At 41.6% G+C, this 12,058-nt stretch overlaps 1 protein-coding gene across 9 annotated transcripts in view; it reads right to left on the bottom strand.

Moving 5' to 3' along the window:
• The window catches only part of magi1b (membrane associated guanylate kinase, WW and PDZ domain containing 1b), a 458,604-nt gene that overhangs the window by 126,399 nt on the left and 320,147 nt on the right, over nucleotides 1-12,058 (bottom strand). For all 9 annotated transcript variants that reach the window (XM_078209492.1, XM_078209494.1, XM_078209499.1 and 6 more), the window contains one exon: nucleotides 2,986-3,105. In XM_078209492.1, coding sequence (XP_078065618.1) covers nucleotides 2,986-3,105 — 120 coding nt within the window. The remainder of the gene's footprint in view (nucleotides 1-2,985; nucleotides 3,106-12,058) is intronic.

Raw genomic sequence — 12,058 nt, 5'->3', positions numbered from 1 at the left:
AGTTATGGGAGGGACTAAACCAGGGCACACAGTTTAAGAAGAGGTTTGCCATTTATCAGGAGAATTCATTGCTTTCAGAGGGTCATTAGCATGCAAAGTCCTCTTCCCCAGAAAGCACTGAAAGCTGGGTCATTGAATTTATTCCAGGCCGAGTTAGACAGACAGATAAGGGAATCAAAAATGATAGAGGGCTGATGGCAAAGTGGAGTTGAAACACAACCAGATCAGCCACGATCTTATCGAATGGCTGAGCAAGCTCAAAGGGTTGAATGGCCTAATCCTGTTCCTCAATCCTATGTTGTAAATTTCTTCACTCAGACAGTCATGAATCTTTCAAATTCTCTCCCCGACAGGATTGAGGGTGCTCCGCTGCAGAGCACATCCAAAGCTGGGATAGATGGATTCTTGCTCTCTTGGGAAGTCGAGAGATACGCGGAATTAATGGGAAAGTGGCATTGAAGCAGAAGATCAACCGTGATTGCACTGAACGATGGTGCAGGCTCGAGGGGCTGCATGGTCTATCTATTCCTGCTCTTCTGTCTTAAGTTATAGCATCATAGAAACCCTACAGTGCAGGAGGCGGCCATTCAGCCCATCGAGTCTGCACCGACAACAATACCACCCAGGCCCTGTCCCCGAAACCCCACGTATTTACCCTGCTAATCCCCTGATGCTAAGGGGCAATTTAGCATGGCCAATTAACCTAACCCGCACATCTTTGGAATGTGGGAGGAAACCGGAGCACCCAGAGGAAACCCATGCAGGCATGGGGAGAATGTGCAAACTCAACCCAGACAGTGACCCAAGCCAGGAATCGAACCCAAGTCCCTGAAGCTGTGAGGCAGCAGTGCTAACCACTGTGCCACCGTGCCGCCCAGTTCTTAACAAGTTTCACTGACAATCTAGCAATCTTTTTCCTTGTAACTAATTTTTAAAAAAAACTTTTAACCAACAGATTATAGAGTTGCATTAAAAAAATGTTGAGCGATTGCGACCACCATCAATTAACATGTCCTCCTGCTTTAACTCCAGTGCTACTAACTCTTGGTGAGGGGGGTGGGGGGAGGCTGGTTGGGGAGTGTTTCAGCTTCATTTGCAATTCAGTTATTCATGTTTTGTTAGAAACCCCAGTCTCAACTTGCCAAGCCTCAATCAAATACGGCATCTGATAGACATTTGTGCTCAGGCTTCCCAATTAGTTGGTTACAGTGGGGAAATGGATGGAAAACTGACCATGGAGGTAATTCTTTATTTAATGCCCATGTAAACCTCTGAACAATACTAATTGCATCCCTGGTGATGTACAGTGCAGTAAGAGTGGAACGGGCCAGCCCATGAACATTTCCAGTATGAGGTAAACATCTAATTAGCAAAGGGCTGCTGCACGTTATGTACTGTGCTGGCACTGGATCAGAATCACTGTGCTATCCACAGTACAATGTGTACAATACGGCATTCAAATTGAGACTTCAGTGTGCACATTTTAAAAAAATTATTTGAACCACTCGATTGGAAATTAATTCTTTGCACATTTCCATACCTGATGTAGCTGTGTTCTGCTAAATAGCTGACATCAAAATACAAACACCTGCCTTTGATACAGCAGTGGTATTATTGAAAACAATGCAAAGTATCAACCCCATCAAAACTACTGAGTCAAACTGTCAGCAATGAAGCTGGAAAATCAATACAAATAGAAGCAATTGCTCAGATTATTCCAAATATCAGAGATTGATATCTTTTTAAAAAAAAATAATTTTGAACTTCCAGCGGAAAGGATGACAAAACAAGATTTCATGTTTTAAGGCTTTCACTGTAACAGACTAAAAGCTTGACTGATGAAACACAGTTGTTGGAGGCAACTTAAATTTTCAACTACAGAGCAGGGGAGGGATTCTCCAGTTGTTCATGCCAGTCGGATTCTCTGGTCCCGCTGCAGTGAACGGAGATTTGGCCGAGTGGCAAATTCTCTGTCCTTGCTGACAGCGGCGACAGGGCGTGAATGGTTGAAGAATTCCAGCCCAGATCTTTCCCTTTTTACCTCTAACAAGACCAATACGCCCACTTTACAGATATACTGTACTCTCCACTGTACCTTAAATAAACATTCAATTCCACTGGAACTCGTCCAAAGATTGAGCTCCCAAGGGTTTCCTTTCTGAGCCTGACCACTGTCAGACACTGCACAGACCACTGTCTTTTGCGTCGATTTTTTTCCCCTGGTGATTGTCCCTCGTTAGTTGAATCTCACTCACAGCCTCATTTCAAATCCTCGCAAATTTGGTCCTATCAATCTGAGCATGATCTCCCACCAAACCTATGGCCTCCAGCTGCTCTCTCTTTCTCTTTTCTCACCCGACCTGCCCTCAGATCTGTTTTGCGTCAGAGACTTTCAGGGATATCTCAGGAATCCTTCCCCTCTCAAAGCCCATCTCCATGGCAATCATGTGAATCATGTGGGCCTCATATCAAGGTAGAAATGTTAATTAGCTATCCTTGAGGCCCCAACCGTCTTTTTCTTAGAAGTAAAAGGATAGTTTAAAGCAGAACTCCTTAAAATCGGACATTCTCAATACCTTCTTTGAACTTTGGAGACTAGTAGTCTAATCTCTATAAACACAGATCCTGCTGCTGTCATCTCTAAATGTGAATACCTGCACTTTCTTTCCAGCAAAACAACCCTGAACTCCCTTTAATCTTTAACACAGTCACATCATCCAGGCCTGTTGTTAGGCAGGCTTTAGAACAGTCACATGGTCCCCTTCATTTTACCACAGATTAAAGAGACAGTCCCTAAACATAACAATCCTTTAATTCTCACATTTATAACAAATGCCAGAGTAAGCTTCAAGGGAAGTTGAAGAGGAGAGACTGAAACAATCAGTGACATTAATGAAAGCTATGTGAGAAATGGTACCATGAGAAAAGAAAGCTCATTCTGATAGATACCATTGCCTCTGGTGTGTAGAAGTATAAGACATTTACCTTCATACGTTCCAACTTCTAGAAGAGTGCCACTCTCCTCAAGGTCAAAGAACTCCTTGACTGTGAGAAAGTTGTAGTCAACACCAGGAACTTCTCCTTCTCGAGGTGGTCGAGTTGTACCTTGAACAGAAATAAAATACAAAATGCTGATGTTCGTCAAGGATTTATTAACATATTTCTGTAGGAGAATTTTTAGGCATGCTTTGTCCTTCAACCAGATTTATATATGTCTCGCTTTTACCCAGCACCCGATTAGCAGATGAGCCATTCACATGTATGACCAACTTCTTTGGTTTGTTTGAGAAAATGATGTCCCAAGTGGGGAAATTACTCTATCCATCTTTTATTTAAAGGTTCTCCATTCCCAATCCTTCCTCCAGTTTTCTACCTTTTATAGAAACATAGACATAGAAGATAGGAGCAGGAGGAGGCCATTTGGCCCTTTGAGCCTGCTCCACCATTGATTATGATCATGGCTGATCGTCCAACTCAATAGACTAATCCTGCTTTTTCCCCATAACCACTGATCCCATTCGCCCCAAGTGCTATATCCAGTTGCCTCTTGAATACATTCAATATTTTAGCATCAGCTACTTCTGGTGGTAATGAATTCCACAGGCTCACCACTCTTTGGGTGAAGAAATGTCTCCTCCATATGCACAGTTAAGTTGGACCAGATCCCTTCTTACCTCACCATGCTTCCTATCTCTCCAGTCCAACACCCATATCTTTGAATTTTTTATATGTTTTGCTGTTTCCACATCAAGTGTAATTAAATTGTGGTCACTATTTCCTATTTGCTGTCCGATTCTCATGTTATCGATCCTGCTTCAATTCCCAGAAGTCAAACAATGCTTCTTTCCTGAATAAACTAGACATGCACTGATCCAGGAATCGTGGCGCTAAGATACATACAGCAGTTTGACTATAAAGAATATTTCTATCCCAGTTCATTTAGGATAGTTAAATAAAAACATCCAATATTGTTACCCAGTCATTCTTGGATATCATTTTGATGTGCCTTGCCAGTCCGCCCGCCGCTCTATCTTAAAGTCACTGCTTGCTAGCCTATCATACTGAAGCAGACTGTGTCCATATGCAGCAAGACCCAGACAATATTTAGGCTTGGCCTGATAAGTGGTACATAATATTCGCAACATTGCCAGGCAATGACCATCTCCAACAAGAGAGAATCTAACCATCTCCGCTTGACATTCAATGGCATTACCATTGCTGAAAGCCTCCCCCAATCAACATGCCAGGGGATACCACTGGCCAGGAATTTAACTGGAATAGCTATTATGACTACAAGAGCAAGTCAGTCTGGAAACTCTGCAGCACATAACTCACCTCTTCCCTCCCTGTCTACTATCCATGTGGCACAAATACGAGTGTGGTGGAATACTCTCCACTTCCCTGGATGAGTGGAGCTCAGATACTCAAGAATTTCAATATCTAGGACAAAGCTATGTGCTCACTCCATCAAAGTGGCAGCCATGAATGCCATCTACTGGATGTACTACAGTACTTGTGAAACTCTTGACAGTTCATTCAAAATCCGTGACCTCTACTACCTCGAAGGATATGAACAGCAGATGCATGGGAATATCACCACCTGCAAGTTCTCCTCCAAGCCACACACCATCCTGACTTGAAATTATAGTACTGTCCCTTCGCCGACGCTGGGTCAAAATCCCGTATCACACTTCCGAATAGCACTGTGGGTGTAACTACACCACATGGGCTTCAGTGGTTCAAGGCGACAGCTCATCACCTTCTCAAATGCAACTAGGGACGGGCAACAAATTCTGGCCTTGCCAGCAACACCCACCACCCATGCAAGAATAAAAGAAATACTCAGAATATTTCCATTTCTGTTCCTTAACTTCACCCATATAGATAATATTCAAACAGAAACCCAAAACATACTTTTGAAGCACCCAGTTGGGATGCCCTAACTTAAGTCTCGAAAAAGTAAATAGTGTTCTGAAATTGCACACCAAATACATATGGATGTCTATAAAAGCTGCACTTAAAAAACTGAAAATTTCCAAGCAGAGGGCAACAGGATCGGACTGCTTATTTCTATGGAAATCCTGCACAAGAAGGCTCTTCAATTATAAAGCAGTCTCCAATAGAAGCCTTGTTTATGCCAGGCATTGTGCTGGACTTCAGGTATTCAATTTAATACTGACTTTGTTACACAGTATAAGAGCTTCAGCCTAGCTGACTGCATGATATGAAAGTAAGGTCAATATAAACAAAACAATATAAAATTAAGTCTGATATTCTGGTTTATGGAAAGTTTTAACGCTGAACATTTAAAAAAAATGTTTTATACATATATTTGTGAAACTGTACAAAGATACCCAAATAATTTTATTTCCAAAAGTCATGGATCTGTGTTTTTTGTGCAGACAATTTACTCCACTAAAATGCTAGATGCTTGCAAATCAATATCTCTGCTTAGTAAAATATTGTTTCCAACGGCTGAGAATCGGAGGAGAAAAAGGAGATAGGGACAGAAAGTCAACTCTTCTGGATTATCTAATGGCTGCACTGTGTAATTTACAGGAGAGAAGGGGAACAACATCGAAATTCAAAAGTGTGACAGCATTCACCTACGAGGTTCAAAGTTAGGGTTAACACCGCAGTTCTCAAAATTAAATTGATCGTTCTATATCACAGAACAACTGCAAGAAATGATTCTGCAATAGTGGAGCCCTGGTTTTAAACAGACTACATGATTTATATTGGACAGTTGTGTCGACCACAACCAGAACAACAGAAAATTTACCATACTGCATGGGCAGTTCTTTTAAAGTCGTACTTTAATGAATGAAGGAGGGCCCATGCCGATGAGTACAAAAATGAGTACAACTCATCTATTGAGACAGGCTGGGGTATCGGGCAGACAATGTAGCCTGCCTGTCTCGGTCAACAAGGTCCTCAATATTTATGTTGCAACCAGAGTTATAGAAACCATCTGGTTTGGTGGAGTGTAGACTCACTGGAGGCAGGGCAGCTATCTTATTCATTATGCTGTTGTGTAAGCAGGACTGCTGTTGGTGAAAGTACATGAACCGTAAGTATGTCATGACAAGCCACCTTGTGACAGGACTGATCACTGATAACGTGATTTCTAAGGAAAGATGCAAGGGTTACTTAAATCACTAGTTTCACGTAAACTGCCGGTTTCATACTATGCTACAAATGACTGCACGATGTTTTAACTATTCTTGCTGTCTTTTATGAAGTTCCAATCTGAATGACTGTGAATCTGCCCTTTTAAACTCTAATATGCTGTTGATGTCAGTGGTCAGGTCTTGCTCAGACACTTGGAACCTTTTACAGGAAACAATAACCCCGCTTAATTTGAATCTTCCGATCTTGATTTGAGCAGCTGGGCTGTAGATTAACTGTGTTATCTCCCCCCCCCCCCCCCCCCCCCCCCCCCCCCCCCCCCCCCCCCAGGAAATCACTTGTATTGGAGTAGAATTGAAGTAGTGTTGAAAATAAAAGCTTTTCAATTTATTCTTTGCAATGATAATTTTCAGCATTTGTCACTGCGTCAAATCAATTGCCATGACTATAATGCAGCAATACTAAACTGTGGCTTTATTCTATTTATCAGGGGGGGGGAAAAGGAACACTTTTCCTTAAATTACAAAGCTACAATTCTGTGCTTACGTTGGTGCAAGTCCTAGCCACCATTTAGAGATAAAGTTCTCACCATTCCAACACTGTAAGGCAGTTTTTTTGTTAAATGGCTTCATTTTTAATTGAGGATACCTTTTGTGGACAGGTTTTAGATCTTACAGGAGTATTAATCTTGATTGTACCATCAAATCTGACTTTTGTCCATGATGTTAGATTATTTGGAGGTCAGGTACAGTGTTAAAGCTAGACTACCAGCTCTGACACTAATTACCTGTTGCCATGGAAATAGGATTAGGCTGTTGGGAAAGGTGCACAGTCATGCAGATACAGCATCCCTGAATAGGCATGGAGCTACAATGACAGATCAGTCAACTGAGCAGCATTGCTGCTTTGTTTCTGTTTAAGTGTCTGTCACATTTCTGAGGAGCAACAGAGAAAGAAAACATAAGAATAATGATAATTTCTACCTCTATTGATTGAGCTAATCTTGACGTTAGCTTCAAAATCACATGAGAAAAGAGTGCACTGAGATTTGACAGATACAATTGAGGCAGAGATCCTGTCATAACGGAGGGGAGAAATGGCATTAATACCTCAAAAGGTACAGTCCAAAAACACACCATATTAAACATTCGCCTGGTATGCCATATATGCATGTGCAGACGAACTCCCAAAGCAACCACCACATCACGGTGCGTCCAGTTTTCAAACCACGACAGCTTTGTGTCTGGGGGGGGAGAAACCCAGACAGCAAACAAAGAAATAATCCCAAGTACCCTTGCTGAACATAACAGCAGGAAGGCTAAAGCTGAGCGTGGCTTCTCTCTGCGCGTGCCTACTGTAGTCAAGCTTGATGCCCTGGAATGCGCAGGTCACTCTCGAGAAAGGCAGCCTCGCATTTGACCAATTGTTGTATTGTGACATTCAATGGAGCTGAAAAGAAAGGCACATCTACCCTCATGTAGAAGGATGATAAGCTTACAACTGGACACACGCCTGACAGATGGCATTTCACGTGGTTTTCATAAACCATCTGCAAATGCAACAATGACACTAACCCACAACGCAAATGCATTCAGGTCAGTCACAAGATGTCTGCATCGTGTGAAAATTTGTAAGATATCTATAAAATTGCTCTTGGTACTGTGTCAAATGCTACAATAGTTGTATATGACTGCAGTGAAAGAGAAGGGAAAAGAGATTGGACTAGCTAGTTCTAGTTGCAGAAGAAATACTGGAAAAATGAACCAAACAGTCTCTTGCACACAAATGCTTGAGTTTATGTTCAGCAGCATTTTAGATATCACTTGCAAAGAAGGTGAGAAAACAAGTGAAGATGAAACTCAGCAGTGTGCAAACCTCTGCCACGCTGTGTTAACGCAATGTAATCACAATTATGCAGCTCCTCCTTGAGGCCTTTCCTTGCTGGGTGGATGGTCTGCAACAGAGCTGAAAAAAAATTCTTAGTAAGAGTTTCCATCGTACTGAGGAGGCTTCTGCCAATCCACTTCCACCAACCTGCTCTGAAAACTCTGCTCACATTTAGACAGTTGTGACAAATCACACCACAGGGCAGCTGAGACAATCTACAACATTCTAAAACAATCAATAATATTTTAGATAAAACAACACACAACATTCCAAAATAAGTCACTTCCCCCCATCTCCTAATGTGAATGTATTCTTTTAAAAAATTTCCAGGATTTGGCTTCTTGCCATAAACTAATCAGTTCTTCCTTGGGCCATAGGTTTAGTCAAAATCTGTCTGTTAGCTTTTTGAGATATAAAGTTCACAGCCGAACAGGCCAACAAACAGGTCAAAAACATTACCACTGTCCACTTTCAGTGGTAGAGGTAATTAATTCAACACTTTCTGTGACACAGCAAAATTGGAGAGGTATGTTGAATGAAAAATATATACATGTTGAATCTGTTGTTTTTAAATCTAGTTTGAGAGTCAATCATGGCAGTTGGCCAGCTCACAATTATGCCATTCCTGCAAATGTGCTTCATCCATTCTCATCTGCCTGAGACAGCAGATGAGAAACATGCCCCTGGCCTCTGTTGCTGTCAAGCCAAATATTAATAAATTCCTGAGAGGACTTTGTCTTTACTTGCCTTTAGCTTTCTCCCATTTTCATTTTTGAAAATGCCTTGCCTTCATTCCCCATTTTCCCTCAATGGTGGCTCGCTCCAGATTTCTAGACACCTTGTTGCCTTTCCTTGTCACAGAATGATGTTTCATAGTCCGTGTTTTTGTGTGTTGTGGGAGGGAATATATTTTTTTTGATGAAGTGCCATATATTACTGACCATGAGTAAGAGTTTATATGCCAAGGCAAGCCTCATTTGACCACCATCTTATAAATTTTACACATGCTTTTGTTCCATTCTGTCCTTCTGCAAATAAATCAATAACTAAATGCCACGTAATTAATTTTCTTTCTGAGCCCTTTTCCACAGAACACTTACTTCCTCAGATAGTGGTTACTTGTAAAATCAAATAGCTCATAAGGATTCAATTACATTTAGTGATACTCTGAATTACAAATGAAATTCATTTTAAATTTATTTTTAAATCATACACATTGACAAACTGAGACACAACCAGCCTATATATATATGGATAGTACAGATCATACAGTTTCATAACATTTGTACAATTTAAATGGGTTCCATCACTAATATAACACATGAGAGTCTCCCATCCAATGACTCTGTCTACACTTCCCGCTGCCTCAGAAAAGCAACCAGCATAATCAAGGACCCCACGCACCCTGGACATATTCTCTTCCACCTTCTTCCGTCGGAAAAAAGATACAAAAGTCTGAGGTCACGTACCAACCGACTCAAGAACAACTTCTTCCCTGCTGCCATCAGATTCTTGAATGGACCTACCTCGCATTAAGTTGACCTTTCTCTACTCCCTAGCTTTGACTGTACCACTACATTCTGCACCTTCTCCTTTGTATGATATTCTTGGTCTGTTTGGGGCGCAATACTTTACATGTGACAATAATAAAACAAATCAAATCAAAAAAGATAATCTGTGATTCTGCACAGTTTCTATTGCAAAGGTATTTTCTCAATAAGTATACATTTTTATCTCATCTACTCTTCAGTGTCGCCTGGAAATAAACCCACAAAATAAACAAATGAAGCCATCACCAGAGGATGCATTAAGCTGTTCTTGAGAAGAGTTCTTAAGAGTGCTTCTGGTTGCTAGGTATTATAGGGACAACTTGCGCTGACTGGGTCAGATCACTTTACTGAGTATGTCAATGCTTCTGCATTGGTGGTTTATTCTAATCTTAATTGAAAAATCCAGCAAAGTTACCATTTCATATATAAACAACAAAAACAGCTGGGAAAACTCAGCAAGCCACACAGCATTTGTGGAAAGAAACAGGGAATGCTTCAGGTCAATGAGCTTTCATCAGAAAATCTTATCACATGCATGCTGACAATACTCAGGTTGCCGCACCACCACTTTTCTCGATGTCAGATTGCTTATCTGACATCCAAGACGGCCCAATTTTCTCCAATTAAATATCAGGAAAACTTGAGCTGTGATATTCAGATCCTGCCGCAAACTCTTTCACCTTCACCATAATCCTGCAATGGAAGCCCGAAGGTTTATGTCAGAGAGTAAAATCACAGGCACCGATTTTTTGCAAAATTCAAGACCTTGATAGCTCCCTTTGACACTTCTAATGAGTTTATCCGCTTTTTATGCATTCATGTCCACTTGTAGCAATCCCAAAGGGCAACTGACTTCTCCAAAAGGTATCCCCTGGGCCATATGCAAAAGGATACCACATCGTTCCAAAGAACTCCCAATACGCTTCGACCTTCTCCTATCAGGTCTTCTGTTCACGTCTTGTATTTTTCACCCACTCCCTGATTGCAAAAATCAGATCAGATTGAAGGCAACTGCACTTTAACATGTGCAGCCACCTGCCTGAGACACACATGTGCAATGTTCAAATCGCCCCCGTTCGAATCTTTACAATAATAGTGAGGACAGGGTTTAGGAGGTGGGATTTGGGCCACTGGAGCCATTTTTGAAAGGATAGAGAGTGTCTCTGCATGAAAATTCAAACCTTAGTATTCTGACTTGCCACTACCTGAATGTGTTCAGCCACTGGGACAAATCTCAAATGCAAGAAATGCATGTTGTCTTTTGGATGTTTCTGTAAATATAACATCATCACAGAAACACACTGCTACACATTTTTATTTTGAACTTTTACATTTCTCCAGAACATTGCCCCACCTCTTCCTTATCAAATCATTGTTAATAGACTAGTTCTATCTGTGTTTTGTGGCTCCTGTTCTTTATCAACTGTGATGAGATCTCTGTCACTGTGGTGATCCCTGCTGCCCATGCTTTGGAGCTTCTGCATTCTCTGCCACTTTGAGTTAGAACCTTTCCTTCCAAGTCACTGAGAGAGGGGCATGGAGCCAGACAGTTTTTAGCAGCAATACTGCGACTGGTAGGAGATATAGGAGGGATGTCCGAGGTAGGTTCTTTACTCAGAGTGGTTGAGGTGTGCAATGGACTGCCTGCTGTGATAGTGGAGTTGGACAGTTTAGGAATTTTCAAGCGGTTATTGGATAGGCACATGGAGCACACCAGAATGCTAGGGAGTGGGAATAGCTTGATCTTGGTTTCGGACTTAGCTCGGCACAACATCGAGGGCTGAAGGGCCTGTACTGTTCTATGTTCTATATGTTCCATCCCATTCCCTGGCTATTGTCTGAGGCCGAACCAGATCATTCACAACCTTGGTGTCATATCTGACCAATATGAACCTTCAATAACATATCCGCACCGTCACTAAGATTTTCTATTTTCACCTTGGTAGCATTGCCTGACCCTGCCCATGTCACAGCTCTTCTGCTCTTGAAACTTTCATACTTGCCCTTGTTACCTCCATACTTGCCTATTTTAAACTCACTCTTGGTTGCCTCCAACTGCTGGTAAACTTGAATCAACCAAAACTATACTACCCCGTCCTAATTCACCCATTACGCATGCTCGTTGACCTGCACTGGCTCCCAGTTGAGCAAAGCCTCAATGTTAAAATTCTCATTCTTGTCTTCAAAATACTTCATGACCTAACCTCTCCCCATCTTGGTAATCTCCTCCTAACAACGCTTGGAGATATCTACGTTTCTCCAGTTTTGGTCTTGAGCATCTCTGATTTTAATTGCTACACCATGATGGTCATGCCTTCAACTATCCAAGCCATAAGCTCTGGAATTTCCTCCCTATTCCACTCTATCTCATTTTCCTCCTTTAAGACACTGCTTAAAACCTACCGCTTTGACCACGTTTTTGGTGATTAGCTCCAATATTTCCTTATATGGCCAAGTATCACATCTAGTTTTATAATGCCTCTGTAAAGCAC

Source organism: Mustelus asterias, chromosome 3 (assembly GCF_964213995.1).
Source record: "Mustelus asterias chromosome 3, sMusAst1.hap1.1, whole genome shotgun sequence".
NCBI lineage: Eukaryota > Metazoa > Chordata > Chondrichthyes > Carcharhiniformes > Triakidae > Mustelus > Mustelus asterias.
The sequence above is the reverse complement of the archived record's forward strand: the minus strand, read 5'-3'. Positions and strand labels throughout refer to the sequence as shown.